Here is an 18,120-nt window from a genome sequence, read left to right as displayed (position 1 = left end):
TTATTTGAGATGTTTGTTGTTTCTTGAGGTAGGATTATATTGCTATAAACTTCCCTCTTAGAATTGCTTTTGCTGCATCCCATAGGTTTTGGATCGTTGTGTTTTCATTGTCATTTGTCTCTAGGTATTTTTTTATTTCCTCTTTGATTTCTTCAGTGATCTCTTGGTTATTTAGTAACGTGTTGTTTAGCCTCCATGTGTTTGTCTTTATTACGCTTTTTTCCCTGTAATTGATTTCTAGTCTCATATCATGGTGGTCAGAAAAGATGCTTGGTATGATTTCAGTTTTCTTAAATTTAGTGAGGCTTGATTTGTGACCCGCGATGTGATCAATCCTGGAGAATGTTCCGTTCACACTTGAGAAGAAAGTGTAATCTGCTGGTTTTGGATGGAATGTTTGGATGCTCTGTCCATTGGTGTAAGTGAGGTGTTAAAGTCCCCCACTATTATTGTGTTACTGTCGATTTCCTCTTTTATAGCTGTTAGCAGTTGCCTTATGTATTGAGGTGCTCCTATGTTGGGTGCATGTTTGTTTGTTTTTGTTTTTTTTTTGCAGTACGCGGGCCTTTCACTCTTGTGGCCTCTCCCGTTGCAGAGCACAGGCTCCGGATGTGCAGGCTCAGCGGCCATGGCTCACGGGCCTAGCCGCTCTGCGGCATGTGGTATCTTCCCGGACCAGGGCACGAACCCGTGTCCCCTGCATCGGCAGGCGGACTCTCAACCACTGCACCACCAGGGAAGCCCCATGTATTTTTATAATTGTTATATCTTCTTCTTGGATTGATCCCTTGATCATTATGTAGTGTCTTTCCTTGTCTTTTGTAACATTCTTTATTTTAAAGTCTATTTTATCTGATGTGAGTATTGCTACTCCAGCTTTCTTTTGATTTCCATTTGTATGAAATATCTTTTTCCATCCCCTTACTTTCAGTCTGTATGTGTCCCTAGGTCTGAAGTGGGTCTCTTGTAGACAGCATATATATGGGTCTTGTTTTTGTATCCATTCAGCGAGACTGTGTCTTTTGGTTGGAGCATTTAATCCATTCACGTTTAAGGTGATTATCGATGTGTATGTTCCTATTACCATTTTCTTAATTGTTTTGGGTTTGTTTTTGTAGGTCCTTTTCTTCTCTTGTGTTTCCCACATAGAGAAGTTGCTTTAGCATTTGTTGTAGAGCTGGTTTGGTGGTGCTGAATTCTCTTAGCTTTTGCTTATCTGTAAAGCTTTTGATTTCTCCATCGAGTCTGAATGAGATCCTTGCCGGGTAGAGTAATCTTGGTTGCAGGTTTTTCCCTTTCATCACTTTAAATATGTCATGCCACCCCCTTCTGGCTTGTAGAGTTTCTGCGGAAAAATCAGCTGTTAACCTTATGGGAGTTCCCTTGTATGTTGTTTGTCGTTTTTCCCTTGCTGCTTTCAATAATTTTTCTTTGTCTTTGATTTTTGCCTGTTTGATTACTATGTGTCTTGGCGTGTTTCTCCTTGGGTTTATCCTGTATGGGTCTCTCTGTGCTTCCTGGACTTGGGTGGCTATTTCCTTTCCCATGTTAGAGAAGTTTTCGACTATAATCTCTTCATTTATTTTCTCGGGTCCTTTCTCTCTCTCTTCTCCTTCTGGGACCCGTATAATACGAATGTTGTTGTGTTTAATGTTGTCCCAGAGGTCTCTTAGACTGTCTTCATTTCTTTTCATTCTTTTTTCTTTGTTCTTTTCTGCAGCAGTGAATTCCACTATTCTGTCTTCCAGGTCACTTATCTGTTCTTCTGCCTCAGTTATTCTGCTATTGATTCCTTCTAGTGTAGTTTTCATTTCAGTTATTGTATTGTTCATCTTCGTTTGTTTGTTCTTTAGTTTTTCTAGGTCTTTCTTAAACATTTCTTGCATCTTCTCGATCTTTGCCTCCATTCTTTTTCTGAGGTCCTGGATCATCTTCGCTATCATTATTCTGAATTCTTTTTCTGGAAGGTTGCCTATCTCCACTTCATTTAGTTGTTTTTCTGTGGTTTTATCTTGTTCCTTCATCTGGTTCATAGCCCTCTGCCTTTTCGTCTTGTCTTTCTGTGAATGTGTTTTTTGTTCCACAGGCTGCACGATTGTAGTTCTTCTTGCTTCTGCTGTCTGCCCTCTGGTGGGTTAGGTTATCTGAGAAGCTTGTGCAAGTTTCCTGATGGGAGGGACTGGTGGTGGGTAGAGCTGGCTGTTGCTTTGGTGAGCAGAGCTCAGTAAAACTTTAATAGACTTATCTGCTGATGGGTGGGGCTGGGTTCCCTCCCTGTTGGTTGTTTGGCCTGAGGCGACCCAACACTGGGGTCTTTGGCGGGGCTAATGGCAGACTCTGGGAGGGCTCACGCCAAGGAGGACTTCCCAGAACTTCTGCTGCCAGTGTCCTTGTCCTCACGGTGAGACACAGCCACCCGCTGCCTTTGCAGGTGACCCTCCAACACTAGCAGGTAGGTCTGGTTCAGTCTCCTATGGGGTCTCTGCTCCTTCCCCTGGGTCCTGATGTGCACAGTATTTTGTGTGTGCCCTCCAAGAGTGGAGTCTCTGTTTGTCCCAGTCCTGTCAAAGTCCTGCAATCAAATCCCGCTAGCTTTCAAAGTCTGATTCTCTACGAAATCCTCCTCCCATTGCTGGACCCCCAGTTTGGGAAGCCTGACGTGGGGCTCAGAACCTTCACTCCAGTGGGTGGACTTCTGTGGTATAAGAGTTCTCCAGTTTGTGAGTCACCTACCCAGCAGTTATGGGATTTGATTTTATTGGGGTTTTTTTTGGTTTTTTGTTTGTTTGTTTGTTTTGCGGTTCGCGGGCCTCTCACTGCTGCGCCCCCCCCCCCACCCCCCCCCCCCGCTGCGGAGCACAGGCTCCGGACGCGCAGGCTCAGCGGCCATGGCTCACGGATCAAGCCACTCCACGGCAAGTGGGATCCTCCCGGACCGGATCATGAACCCGCATTCCCCGCATCGGCAGGCGGACTCCCAACCACTGCACCACCAGGGAAGCCCCTGATTTTATTGTGATTGCCCCCCTCCTACTGTCTCATTGTGGCTTCTCCTTTGTCTTTGGATGTGGGGTATCTTTTTTGGTGAGTTCCAGCGCCTTCCTGTTGATGATTGTTCAGCATTTAGTTGTGATTCCGGTGTTCTCGCAAGAGGGAGTGACGTACAAAATCTGGTCTCGTGCCCCTGCGCAGTGGCACATCCGGCGCCTGGTAGGGCCGAGCACCTGGGAATCCTATCCCCTTATGTATCCATCTGGAAGCTTTTGACAGATAGATGTTTGGTTTATGGGTGATGGGCCATCATAATGCCTAAATCAGTTACACTACCCTCTTCTAGCTTTGAAAATTGTATTCTGAGACATTTGACAATTTCTATTCTCTAATTTGCTTGCCTAAGGTGTGACAGGTGCACAATAACTTTTCATTTCCATGTTGCATTATAGGATAATCTTTTTGAAGACATTTTAAGTGACAATTAGGGAATTCATGTGAGTTAAAATTCACCAGTGTTATCAATGTGAAAATAACTGAAGTGACGATCAAATGAATAGATGCCTTACATTCATAGCTAACTTTTAGTACATGCAGGCTCCAACAACCAAGGCACACCTTAGTCCTCTGTCGGCATCTGGCAGATTTCTTTCAACAGAAGTCATAAGATTCATCCTCATTTCAGAATAGGTAATGTGAAAAAGTCTTAGAATCAAAGAAATATGGTATTTAACTATTTGGAAAAAAATGGGATTGTCCAAGTGAATTGGATATCTTTGTACTTTATGATGCTGCATATAACAATAGTAATGACAAAACTCTTGAGATACCTAAAACTAAAAGTTCACTTTTATGGTGTAAGTGTTTTTTTTCATATGGTGATAAAATAATCAGTGTCAATTTCTCCGTAGAACTACTTTCTGCTTTCTTCTTCAATGGATAAAACAGTCAGGTTATGGCACATTTCCAGAAGAGAATGCCTTTGCTGTTTTCAGCATATAGATTTTGTCACTGCCATAGCTTTCCATCCAAGAGTAAGTATTTACATGTTTTTTTGTTATACTATGAGGAAGGTGAGGGAACCAGGTTTCTCTGGAGGGTAATTGGACTACAGGAAAAAAATTATTAATATCCACATAGTTAAGAGCAACTTAATTTAGTGTTTCATTCTGCTTTAAAAATAAGAAAGGAAATAAATATTGTACTAATCTTCATTAGAAGAGCTGGAAATATTATAGTCTAAATATGACAGTGAAAAGTCATCCCAAATCTTTAATAAGACCTGCAGGGTATAAATAAAGAAATAAAATATCTTATTAAAGAGGAGAGAGGTTGGAGACAGTGGAAGAAGAAAAGACGGCAGGTAAATAAATGAGAAAGGGAAGCGTATAGGCAGGAATAGTTGTAGGAGTGTCAGGAAGGGAAGAGACAAAGAGGAAAAGGTTGAAAGAGGCAAAGACCAAAATTCATTACAAGATAGACTGAATTCCTATTTCAGGTCTGAAAACATTGTTAATCTTGAGATCCCTTCATACTCATTTTCAATGTAGAAAATCCTTTAATATCTTTCCTCTAGAAAGAATTTCATATGATTTCAACTAAAGGAGAAAAATCTACCATCATGGACTCCAGAGCTATCTTATGCCCTTATAGGATAGAGCCACCAAATGCATGAGGCTAGAGTAGTTTTAGTTCTTTGCAGCTGTAAGCACAAGGGATGTCACGTGTTGGCACTGCTTCACTAGCTAGGTTGAAATAAGTGGAGGGCTTGAGCTGACCCTCATTGACTTTCCCTCCACTACATTTGTGTATGATTACATTTCCAATCATGTCCTCATCTCTCTATGTTTAGTACCCATTGTCTTTTTAATGCAACCTTTCAATTATATTGACATTTCTTTCTCTCATTCCCCAAATTAAGAGAGAAGAATGACTTTTTTCTCTCAATATAATTTCCCTCCCTGGGCAGGCTTATAACATAGGCAGTAATAATTCTGAACCCTTAGAGAAGATTTTATTAAGAACTTTTGAAAATTAAAAATGCTTAATCTATGTTAATACTGTATCAGTTTTGACCATCAAGCTTTCGAGGCTTCTTTCTAAATAATATCCCCATCCTGTCACCTAAGGGTGCAACAAAAGGGTAGATTTTACCCCTGTCAGCACCTGTGAGCAAAATCCCCCCACCTCTATTTTAACTATAATGTATCAAGATGGAAAGAGAGGGCTATTAGGTGGTAATAGTTATCTATGTAGTACTTTATTATTAAGGTTTCTGTTTAGTCAATAATTTTCCTATACTTTTATTTGGTTTTATTTTGGAAACTGAAAAGCCTTATTTCTAAAAATTCTACTGACCTGGAGAATTTATGAGAGGGGCTAGGGAAGAGTGGGGTGGTGTTGACATTTTCCTGGGAAATATGACTCTATCAAATAATGTTACCTAGAAGAAACGAAGCAGAGTCATAAAAGAAATAGCAAAATGGAGATACACACACATGTACTCACGTGTATATATGTATGTAAATAAAATTCTGAATTGTAAGACCAAGATGAAGTATTTTTATTTGTTCAGCACTTCTGCTGGTAGACATTGAGTTGAGCCTACTGTACCATAGCCATAAAAATGCCTATTCTATGAAGGTTATCCTTGACGGGCTTGAGAAGTGGGTAAGAATAATAATCTTGAATGGAGAAGAAAATCTGTTTCTTGTTTTGGCATCCCAATTATTTTATTTTCTTTTTAATTCTTATGTTACCAAAAATTAGAGCAGCTTCATGGTAGGCTTGGTTTAGTTTAGAACAGGGTTTCTAAACCTTGGCACTAATGGCACTTGGTGTTGGATAATTCTTTTTCGTAGAGAGAGGAAAGGCTGTCCTGTGCATTGTAGGCTGTTTAGCAGCATTCCTGGCCTCTACCCACTAGATGTCAGTAGCGCCCCACCCTCTAAATTGTGACACTTCCAAACTGTCTCCAGACATTGCTAGATGTCTCCTGTGGGGCCAGGTTGCCCCCAGCTGAGAACCCCTGGTTTGAGATTGAGAATTTAAATAGTGAAGCAATTCTCTGCTGACAGGGTATCAGAGTTCCAAAAATTGACTGGTTCTGTGGGCTAACTGGCATTAGTTACTCTTTTATCCATCTGTTACATGTATCCCAAGGAAGGTATGGGCAAATGTACCATTTTAGGATAGTGTTTCCCAAAGCATGTTCCTTGAATTGCTAGCCCTGCTAGATGTCCCTACCTGACCCCCAAAAAAGTCGCCCGTTAAAGATTCAGAGTGCGTGTTAACTGAGAATCCTGTTTAACTTTCTGTAACCCAGAATTTCTCAAACTTATTTGACCACAGAACCCTTCTATACAATGTATACTCAAACACATTATCTATTAACATCTATACCTTGGGAAAAGCAGTTTAAGGATATGATAAAGTGATTAGAATGTCATTTCTCCAAAATGAATACTGAGGTTTCTAATTGTTGTTATTTTTAGTGACTGAAATAATGCTTACTTTAATACTTTTAAAATGAAATCTATATATTTTAACATTATTTCTAATAGACTTAATGTATTGATTTGCTAATGAGTTTTTCTTCATGTGATAAAATGAAAGCTTCCTCTTTCATCACATTTTTAGGATGACAGGTATTTTCTAAGTGGGTCATTGGATGGAAAGCTCCGCCTTTGGAACATACCTGACAAAAAAGTGGCTTTGTGGAATGAAGTAGATGGTCAAACAAAATTGATCACAGCTGCAAATTTCTGTCAGAATGGCAAATATGCAGTGATTGGGACATATGATGGCAGGTGTATTTTCTATGATACAGAGGTAAATGACTGTCTTGTATAAATTACATACTTGAATACTTAGATACTTTTGTGGTTTGGAATAAGTTGGTGTATCCTGTCTGGGTTTTAACTGCCTTATCTGTAGTTGGGACAAATAATACCATGTTTGTCTGTGAGTTGGCTCAGATGATCTTTGAGTTTCTTTCTAATTCTGATCTTTTTAAATTGTGATTTTTTTTTTTTAGCATTTGAAGTACCACACACAGATACATGTCCGATCTACCAGAGGGCGCAACAAGGTTGGAAGAAAAATTACTGGCATTGAACCTTTACCTGGAGAAAATAAGGTACTAGGTATTCAAAACCATCTGTCTCCACACTATATATAGACTCCTGAAAGTAAGTTCTTCATATCTTAGCTAAGAATATATTTCCTTTCCTATGGAATATTGCTTTTTCTAGTTTTGAGATATATTCTGTATGTGTCTAACACCCTTTTTTGGTTGTACCTTAGCACAGATTAAAAGATGGTATTTTTAACTTTTCCTTTGATTTGTTTTTAGATACTGGTAACTTCAAATGACTCCAGAATCAGACTATATGATCTTAGAGATTTGTCACTGTCCATGAAGTATAAGGGTTATGTCAACAGCAGCAGCCAGATCAAAGCAAGTTTCAGGTAAATTGACAATGAGGAATTCCCAAAAGGGATCAGAACATTTCTCCCCTACTCCCATTTTTCCATTGATCTATGGCTTATGTTTATATGGTGCTGTTAGTTACTTTGCAGTTTTACAACTGGTATCTCATATTATCAGTCCTACTTACATTATCCAGCTGTTTGGTAGAGTTCAAATTGCCCTTGCTCTGAGGATGAAGAAACCAACACCCAGAAAATTAAGTAATTTGCCTAAAGTCACACTGGTAGTTGCAGAACCAGGATTAGAAGACCCAGCTCCAGAATTTGTGCTTTTGTACTTTCATGTATGCTTTCTAAGAGGAGATTTATCCCACCACCGCCCACCCCACCCATGGTCTTGATCCTTTTAGGTACAGAAGCTAATAAAGCATTTCGAGACCCTAAAGTACAGTGTCCTGTACTTACACCTTTGCATATCATTATTATTTGAACTGTTAGTTTGGGATCTGCAGGCTCTCCTGAAATACCTACCTTTTCTTCCTTTATAGCCCTCCTTATTTCAGCTCTTTTCTTACCAGTTCTCCTTTCTTCTTGAATTACCCAGTAATTTAATTGGTAAAGCATTCTGCTTCTCTCTTTTATCTCTTAAGTAGGCACTCATCCCAGTGTGGGTTAACCCAGCAGCAGTTACCTAGAGCTTCGATGAAAATACTAATGCCACTGGCCACCCATGTCAAACCTACACGTTCAGGACCTCTGGAGTGAGACTAGGAGTCTGTATTTCAACAAGTTCTCTTGGCTGTTTTCTTAGGTGTTTCAAACTAGGAAGCTCTGATAGAGGGAAACCTAAAAAAACCCACAACTTTGATTTTTTTTTCTTTCTTCCCTAAATGTAGCCATGATTTTAGTTACCTCGTTAGTGGCTCAGAAGATAAGTATGTTTATATCTGGAGTACTTACCATGACTTAAGCAAGTTTACTTCAGTGAGGAGAGATCGTAATGACTTTTGGGAAGGTATTAAAGGTAAGTAAATGCATAGTTTTATGTGTCTTATAAGTGAATAAAGTTAAAATGGAGATGTATTATAAGTAAATTTGTATAGGCTTTATTTCAGAGAGATAGTTTGGCAGTTTTAACTGCTTTCGCATTGTATTGGCTTTGTTTGATTTTTCTGTACCGAGGAAGAACGTATACTTGTCTAAAATTTGAGAAGTCATGGAATCTCAGAACTTGTATGTGGTTTTGGTGGGTTTTTTTTTTTTTAACATCTTTATTGGAGTATAATTGCTTTACAATGGTGTGTTACTTTCTGCTTTGTAACAAAGTGAATCAGCTATACATATACATACATCCCCATATCTCCTCCCTCTTGCGTCTCCCTCCCACCCTCCCTATCCCACCCCTCTAGGTGGTCACAGAGCACCGAGCTGATCTCCCTGTGCTATGCGGCTGCTTCCAACTAGCTATCTGTTTTACATTTGGTAGAGTATATATGTCCATGCCACTCTCTCACTTCGTCCCAGATTACCCTTCTCCCTCTCCGTGTCCTCAAGCCCATTCTCTACGTCTGCATCTTGATTCCTGTCCTTCCCCTAGGCTCTTCAGAACCTTTTTTTTTTTAATTTTTAGATTCCATATATATATGTTAGCATACGGTATTTGTTTTTCTCTTTCTGACTTATTCACTCTGTATGACAGACTCTGGGTCCATCCACCTCACCACAAATAACTCAATTTCATTCCTTTCTATGGCTGAGTAATATTCCATTGTATATACGTGCCACATCTTCTTTATCCATTCATCTGTCGATGGACACTTAGGTTGCTTCCATGTCCTGGCTATTGTAAATAGAGCTGCAATGAACATTGTGGTCCATGACACTTTTTGAATTATGGTTTTCTCGGGGTATATGCCCAGTAGTGGGATTGCTGGGTCATATGGTAGTTCTATTTTTAGTTTTTTAAGGAACCTCCATACTGTTCTCCATAGTAGCTGTATCAATTTACATTCCCATCAACAGTGAAAGAGGGTTCCCTTTTCTTCGCACACTCTCCAGCATTTATTGTTTGTAGACTTTTTGATGATGGCCATTCTGACTGGTGTGAGGTGATACATCATTGTAGTTTGGATTTGCATTTCTCTAATGATTAGTGATGTTGAGCATCCTTTCATGTGTTTGTTGGCAATCTGTATATTTTCTTTGGAGAAATGCCTATTTAGGTCTTCTGCCCATTTTTGGATTGGGTTGTTTGTTTTTTTGATATTGAGCTACATGAGCTGCTTGTGAATTTTGGAGAATAGTCCTTTGTCAGTTGCTTCATTTGCAAATATTTTCTCCCATTCTGAGGGTTGTCTTTTTGTCTTGTTTATGGTTTCCTTTGCTGTGCAAAATCTTTGAAGCTTCATTAGGTCCCATTTGTTTATTTTTGGTTTTATTTCCATTTCTCTAGGAGGTGGGTCAAAAAGGATCTTGCTGTGATTTATGTCATAAAGTGTTCTGCCTATGTTTTCCTCTAAGAGTTTGATAGTTTCTGGCCTTATATTTAGGTCTTTAATCCATTTTGAGTTATTTTTGTGTATGGTATTAGGGAGTGTTCTAATTTCCTTCTTTTACATGTAGCTGTCCAGTTTTCCCAGCACCACTTATTGAAGGGCTGTCTTTTCTCCATTGTATATTTGTGCCTCCTTTATCAAAAGTAAGGTGACCATATGTGCATGGGTTTATCTCTAGGCTTTCTATCCTGTTCCATTGATCTATATTTCTGTTTTTGTGCCAGTACCATACTGTCTTGATGACTGTAGTTTTGTAGTATAGTCTGAAGTCCAGGAACCTGATTCCTCCAGCTCCGTTTTCTTTCTCAAGATTGCTTTGGCTGCTCGGGGTCTTTTGTGTTTCCATACAAATTGTGACATTTTTTGTTCTAGTTCTGTGAAAAATGCCACTGGTGGTTCGATAGGAATTCACTGAATCTGTAGATTGCTTTGGGTAGTAGAGTCATTTTCACAATGTCGATTCTTCCAACCAAGAACATGGTATATCTCTCCATCTGTTTTGTATCATCTTTAATTTCTTTCATCAGTGTCTTATAGTTTTCTGCATACAGGTCTTTTGTCTCCTTAGGTAGGTTTATTCCTAGGTATTTTATTCTTTTTGTTGCAGTGGTAAATGGGAGTGTTTCCTTAATTTCTCTTTTGGATTTCTCATCATTAGTGTATAGGGCGGCAAGAGATTTCTGTGCATTAATTTTGTATCCTGCTACTTTACCAAATTCATTGATTAGCTCTAGTAGTTTTCTGGTAGAGTCTTTAGGGTTCTCTATGTATAGTATTATGTCACCTGCAGACAGTGACAGCTTTACTTCTTCTTTTCCAATTTGGATTACTTTTATTTCTTTTTCTTCTCTGATTGCCATGGCTAAAACTTCCAAAACTATGTTGAATAATAGTGGTGAGAGTGGACAACCTTGTCTTGTTCCTGATCTTAGAGTAAATGGTTTCAGTTTTTCACCATTGAGAACGATGTTGCCTGTGGGTTTGTCACATATGGCCTTTATTATGTTGAGGTAAGTTCCCTCTATGCCTACTTTCTGTAGGGTTTTTATCATAAGTGGGTGTTGAATTTTGTCGAAAGATATTTTCTGCATCTATTGAGATGATCATATGGTTTTTCTCCTTCAGTTAATATGGTGTATCACATTGATTGATTTGTGTATATTGAAGAATCCTTGCATTCCTGGGATAAACCCCACTTGATCATGGTATATGATCCTTTTAATGTACTATTGGATTCTGTTTGCTAGTATGTTGAGGATTTTTGCATCTATGTTCGTGAGTGATATTGGCCTGTAGTTTTCTTTCTTTGTGTCATCTTTGTCTGGTTTTTGTATTAGGGTGATGGTGGCCTTGTAGAATGAGTTTGAGAGTGTTCCTCCCTCTGCTATATTTTGGAAGAGTTTGAGAACGTTATGTGTTAGCTCTTCTTTAAATGTTTGATAGAATTCGCCTGTGAAGCCATCTGGTCCTGGTCTCAATTTCAGTGCTTGTGATTGGTCTGTTTATATTTTCTGTTTCTTCCTGGTTCAGTCTCGGAAGGTTGTGCTTTTCTAAGAATTTGTCCATTTCTTCCAGGTTGTCCATTTTATTGGCATAGAGTTGCTTGTAGTAATCTCTCATGATCCTTTGTATTTCTGCAGTGTCAGTTGTTACTTCTCCTTTTTCATTTCTAATTCTGTTGATTTGAGTCTTCTCCTTTTCTTTCTTGATGAGTTTGGCTAAGGGTTTATCAGTTTTGTTTGTCTTCTCAGAGAACCAGGGTTTAGTTTTATTGATCTTTGCTGTTGTTTTCTTCAGTTCTTTTTCATTTATTTCTGCTCTGGTCTTTATGATTTCTTTCCTTCTGCTAACTTTGGGAGTTTTTTGTTCTTCTTTCTCTAATTGCTTTAGATTGTTTATTTGAGATATTTCTTGTTTCTTTTGGTAGTATTGTATTGCTATAAACTTCCCTCTTAGAACTCCTTTTGCCACATCCTATAGGTTTTGGGTCATCGTGTTTTCATTGTCATTTGTTTGTAGTTATTTTTTGATTTCCTCTTTGGTTTCTTCTGTGACCTCTTGGTTATTTAGTAGTGTATTGTTTAGCTTCCATGGGTTTGTATTTTTTACAGATTTTTTCCTGTAATCGATATCTAGTCTCATAGCGTTGTGGTCAGAAAAGATACTTGATACGATTTCAATTTTCTTAAATTTACCAAGGTTTGATTTGTGACCCAAGATATGGTCTGTCCTGGAAAATGTTCCATGAGCAGTTAAGAAAGTGAATTCTGTTGTGTTTGGATGGAATGTCCTATAAATATCAGTGAAGTCCATCTTGTTTAATGTATCATTTAAAGCTTGTGTTTCCTTATTTATTTTCATTTTGGATGATTTGTCTACTGGTGAAAGTGGGGTGTTAAAAGTCCCCTACTATGATGGATTTGGTTTCTTTTAAGAAAATATTTTGGGTTTTAAATAGTTCTTAGTTACTTATATGTTAGTTTTTAAAGGTACTTGCATATAACTACACTATTATGTTTTTTGAAATATTATGCTTTTTGTCTTGATGTTTAGAATCAAGTTTATTAGTTGTCTTAAAGTAAATTTTTTTTCCCCAGCCCATAATGCAGTTGTTACATCAGCCATCTTTGCTCCAAACCCAAGTTTGATGTTGTCTTTGGATGTGCAGTCTGAAAAATCAGAAGGGAATGATAAAGGTGAAGATGCTGAAGTTTTGGATAACATGCCCTCTGGTAGGTATTCGTATTTTATTTGTCCTTCGTTTTCTCTAGTCAGCCTTTAGTAGCCTCATTGACCTGTGGGTATTATGAGGTCTTCATGAGTATGAAGAATATTTCCTTTATGCAACATAATGGTTGTCAGATGTTCATTTCTGAACATTTTGGTAATATAGTTCTTGCAAGTTTTACTTCTTTTAAATTCACCTGGGAATTAAAAGTGAAACTTTTGAAAGTTGGTAATTTTTTTTATGGACAACTATTCTCTTTAGAGAAATGCAAACCAGACATAAATACATACAAGATAAATTATCTGTCTCTGCTGCACTATAATCTCTGTGAGGGCAAAGATTTTATGTGTTTTATTTATTGTTGTAGGGCCAGTGCCTAGCACAGTGCTTGCCTGCATATAGTAGGTGCTTAATAAACATTTACTGAATAAGTGAATTAAACCAAAATGAAAGCAGTGTTCTTTTCTAATTGCCACAAATTTACAGCTTCTCATAGATAGCTATTTACAAGCCAGTAATTCTTGCCCTTTGTAGCAAATACTTTGAGAAGGAATAGTACTTTCAATTATATAAAATGCTCAGATTAGGAAGTAAAAAGAAACCATCAAGTAGTATTGAGTGCCAATTATATAAAAATGGTCCCTGTTAATTCTTAAGAGTAAGGTAAAACCATGGAAACTTGGACCAGTTGTTAATGAAAACAAGTTTGTATTGTTAAAATCTATTGCAGAATATTTTATTAAATGTGTTTTCTCACTTTGGAGACTATACCCAGGCCTTGTAGAGAGTTATAAAGTCACAACAATAGATACAATGTAGTAAGAGTGCTTCTAAAAGTATTGGAATACTAAAAAGTTCTCAAGCATTTTTCTCATTTAATATCAAGTAATTTCCCTTGTGGCATTATTTGCACTATACACTGTACTAAATACACTATTTCTTCTGTCTGTGAAGAAAAATTTTGGTAGCAAAGATGAACTTCAGTCTAGCACTTCTTTCTTTCTTTTTTTTTAATTTAAATATTTATTTATTTATTTATTCATTTGGTTGCGCTGAGTCTTACTTGTGGCAGGCAGGCTCCTTAGTTGTGGCATGTGGGATCTAGTTCCCTGACCAGGGATCGAACCCAGACCCTCTGCATTGGGAGCGTGGAGTCTTATCCACTGTGCCACCAACGAAGTCCCTAGCACTTCTTTCAATTACCAGATTTAAAAATCAACCAACTCAGAATTATTACACCTTTACTAAATGCCTGTTTGGAAATATTTCTTTTCATTTTCTTTTTTTTTTTCTCACAGTCAAATCCTACTTCTCTCTTCTAAATTAAGTCATTTGGTTGGGTTTTTTTCCTTTTCTTTTTCCCCAATACCTTTTTACACTCTGCACATTTTCCCTACACATTGAACAGAAAATTCTAGCTTTTTAAACCATTTGAGGAAAAATGAAAAGTACCTTTTTTAAACTTCTCAAACTGCACCATATTAACATGGTTCAGTTATTACTTCACTGCGTCCTTTTTAAAGAGGCACAACTTTGGATCATACTCAGATTTGTGTTTGCTGTTTTGTACCTGTGTAGGTATACTCTAAGAATAAACTCTTAAACTCGGGGTATGAGATCATAAAATATATCTGATTGCCCTCCTCTTTATTCTGACGTATTTGGCAACTTAAGCTTCAGTTTTCCTCATGTTTAAAATGGTGATAATACCTCGTTTATAAGGTTGTGATATGGGCAGAAGACCTCAATAGACATTTCTCCAAAGAAGACCTACAGATGGCCAACAGGCACGTGAAAAGATGCTCCACATCGCTAATTATTAGAGAAATGCAAATCAAAACTACAGTGTACACACACACACACACACACACACACACGGGAATATTACTCAACCATAAAAAAGAATGAATTAGGGTCATTTGCAGCAATGTGGATGGACCTAGCGATTATCATATTAAGTGAAGTACGTCAGAGAAAGACAAATATATCAGTTATATGTGGAATCTAAAAAATAGTACACGTGAACTTATTTACAAAACAGAAACAGACTCACAGACATAGAAAACAAACTTATGGCTACCAATGAGGAAGGGAGGAGGGATAAATTAGGAGTATCTCCAAATCACTTTGCTGTACACCTGAAATTAACACAATATTTTAAATCAACTATACTTCAATTTAAAAAAAAAAAGACAAAACAAGGTTGTGAGAAGAATTAAAGATAACACATGTAAGGTGTCTAGCAAAATGCCTGGCATGCAATAGACGTTATCATCTTCATTATATTGTATCTTATAAGGCATTTCTATATATATATATATATATATATATATGATGAATTATTTTCTTCTGTAGCCTTTCTGATATCCCTCAGTTGTTTGCTGCTGCTTCTGCTGCATAGCACTACTTTGAGATATACCAAAAGTGTGGTTAGGAATGTTCAGCAGCTTAGCATATGTTTTTAACAAATCTAAGTGAAGCCATTTTGTCTAACTCATCCTGTACACAACTTCCCAGTTAAAGTTTGGATTATTTTCTTCCTTACTAATCAGTCCTTCTTAAACCCACAATTTTTGCCTATGCATAATAGTTAACACTGAATTTTGTTCGTTAAATGTTTTTACCAGCAAATGTAAGTGGTAAGCGTTTTTGCCATTCAGCGTAGTAGCTACATGGTTCTTCAGTATGGACTGGAAAGGCAAAAGGTTCTCTCAGCATTCACAGAGTGATCGTGTGTGCTTCATTTCATGGCAGTTCCAGTATGTCTGCTGTACAGTAAACCTTACTGTCAACCTCATTAGTGAACCCTGTTGGCAAAAGACTTGCCCAGCTGATCCCATCCTGCCAACATTCCAGTCCTGGGGCTGAATAACATGCTAGCCTCTTGTCGCGAAATGAAGAATTAGACAACTTAGAGGCCTTGGCTGTCTGGGAGTAAATCCAGGCATCCTGGCCCCAAGGGACCATAATCTCTTCTTAGCTGCCAGGAAAAGAGCAGCTAAGGCAAGGTAAGTGGAAGTGAGCCTCAGAGAGGAGAGGTACAGGAGGATGAAAGGATCACAGGAGCAAGCCAGAAAAGAGAGACTGAAGGCTGGGAGAGGTTCTTCCGCCCCAAAGGTCATGGGCATGTGACAGTTGTGGCAGCAGGCTTCATATTCCTTTAAAATCAACTAAAAACTTTCTTTTATGCTTTTAAGGTATTATGAAGACAGATAACACAGAAGTTCTTCTCTCTGCTGACTTCACTGGAGCAATCAAAGTGTTTATTAACAAAAGGAAAAATGTATCTTAATTTGAAATGACATTTAAAATAAACATATCAGTAAGTTTCTATATGTATCAGAACTGAAAAAGAGTTATAGTGTTTCAGGCCAACATCCTTTTTTTAATTTTTATTGGAAGTTGTTCAAATATAATATATTTTTTGAGAGGCAACGTTAATGATCTAGTAAACCCGGGACTGATAGACTAGAAAGGAATGTAGCTAGAATAACATTGCCAAACATTAGGCTTTACGTTTTGTTATGTTTGTGTTTTTGTTATATAATTGTGAACATGCACAGGTTTCTGCATGAAAATATATTAATATATTAATCACATGTGTGTGCCTTTTGGTTACATGCACTAAATCTAACAGAGTTAAATTATTTCAGTGGCTCTTTTGGCCTCTTACTGAGGGGGAGTGTCTTGTTTCTAGCTTAAATAATTTCTTTTGCACAAAATTTCATTTTTAAGAGAAGTGGTATCTTTTGACTGAGTTAATATTTTTAAAATGTTATATAGGTTTTCAATAGGTCAACAACCATGTGTAAATGGTTTTTATAAATTTCTCAATTTGGGGACTTTTTTTGTGTATGGTCTAAATTGTGGACTTAAGATTCTTTTTTTGTATGTGTGTGTGTGTGTGTGTGTGTGTGTATATATATATATATTCTTTTTTTTTTTTTTTTGCCACACTGGAGCACAATGTTTCCTATGTAAAGAATTCTTTTCATTCTTTATCCATGAGCACCAGGCTTTGCTCACTTAAAAAGATTAAGCCACATTAAGGAGTGAGTCTTCTTTTTTTACAATAATGTAAAAATGGACAGTTTACATTTTTTAAAGCATTGTAGTTTTAAAAATTAAGCTGTTTTGTGTTGTTGAATTTGAAAGCCTTTGTAAATATTGATATAATGTACCAATGAAATAACATCTGGGGTGATGGAACCCTGATAATGTTGTTGATGGTTAGCATATGTTTCTGAAAATTAAATATGTATTATTAAAAGTTGGTGGCCAAAACTTGTTAAACATATGACTTTATTTTCAGATGACTTCGGTAAATTGAGAAATGTAAAAAAACCAAAATCTTGTTTTATAATTTGATTTTTAGCAAGCAGAGATCAAATTTTGGACCCCTAAATTATAATGCATTAGCTACATACCTTTAAGAAAAAAAGTTTTTAATTCTAGTTCTAAAATGAACACTGCTAACAGTTCATCTGTATGCTTGTATGTTCTTTACTGCATTTGTTTTCAGTATATAGGTGAGAAGCTGGGGAGCCGTGATCACATCCTTATCAATCAGCATGGTCTTTTAAAAAAAATTTTATTTTATTTATTTATTTTTGGCTGCGTTGGGTCTTCGTTACTGCACATGGGCTTTCTCTAGTTGCGGTTAGTGGGGGCTACTCTTCGCTGCGGCGTGTGGGCTTCTCATTGCGGTGGCTTCTCTTGTTGCAGAGCATGGGCTCTAGGTGCACGGGCTTCAGTAGTTGTTGCTCGCGGGCTCTAGAGCACAGGCTCAGTAGTTGTGGCACACGGGCTTAGTTGCTCCGCGGCATGTGGGATCTTCCCGGACCAGGGCTCGAACCCGTGTCCCCTTCATTGGCAGGCGGATTCTTAATCACTGAGCCACCAGGGAAGCCCATCAGCATGGTCTTGAGGTGTCGTGGATTTTCTAGTTCATTGCATATTATTTGCCTTGGTTTTACCCCTATGCTGCTTTCTTACTCTTGCCAGTGCTTTGCTTTGTCCTTCCCCTCCTCTCACCTCCCTCACACTTCTCTCCCCACCTCTGCTCACTTTTCTGTACTCTACCTGACAGACCAAGTTGTTATGCCATTGGCTTTTTAACCAGTCACTTTCGTAGTCTCAGGGTCTGGATGGCAGTGTGATTGGTCTAGCGTGTCAAAGAATTCAGTGTCTTCAACCCTCTTGGCTTTCACTGACTTCTGCCTGAGGCCTTGTAGTCTGCTGCGGTGCTGGATGTTTCAACTGCAGATAATCAGGGTGTTGCCAATATGAATATTTCCTGATAGGTTTTATGTGGTTTCTTGAACAAAAAGGCAAAAAATAGTTGGGATGCAAGCTTAAGAGAACAATACTGACACTTGTAAATTTCGTTTTATATAAATTGTTGGCTATCACTAT

At 37.9% G+C, this 18,120-nt stretch overlaps 1 protein-coding gene across 2 annotated transcripts in view; it reads left to right on the top strand.

Annotated features, from left to right (window-relative positions):
• The window catches only part of WDR44 (WD repeat domain 44), an 81,017-nt gene extending 64,028 nt beyond the window's left edge, over positions 1–16,989 (top strand). Inside the window, exons 14-20 of one of the 2 annotated variants that reach the window (XM_022562946.3) lie at positions 3,903–4,025; positions 6,631–6,822; positions 7,028–7,129; positions 7,346–7,461; positions 8,319–8,446; positions 12,575–12,709; positions 15,903–16,989. In XM_022562946.3, coding sequence (XP_022418654.1) covers positions 3,903–4,025; positions 6,631–6,822; positions 7,028–7,129; positions 7,346–7,461; positions 8,319–8,446; positions 12,575–12,709; positions 15,903–15,997 — 891 coding nt within the window. In that variant the 3' untranslated portion in view covers positions 15,998–16,989. Of the gene's footprint in view, positions 1–3,902; positions 4,026–6,630; positions 6,823–7,027; positions 7,182–7,345; positions 7,462–8,318; positions 8,447–12,574; positions 12,710–15,902 lie in introns of those variants that run through there. The other variant, XM_089904149.1, reaches the window with a different exon arrangement.
• Positions 16,990–18,120: the final 1,131 nt, after the last annotated feature.

Source organism: Delphinapterus leucas, chromosome X, assembly GCF_059928025.1.
Source record: "Delphinapterus leucas isolate spDelLeu-1000000601 "Yukka" chromosome X, BTC_Dleu_Yukka2, whole genome shotgun sequence".
Classification (NCBI taxonomy): Eukaryota; Metazoa; Chordata; class Mammalia; order Artiodactyla; family Monodontidae; genus Delphinapterus; species Delphinapterus leucas.
The sequence above is the reverse complement of the archived record's forward strand: the minus strand, read 5'-3'. Positions and strand labels throughout refer to the sequence as shown.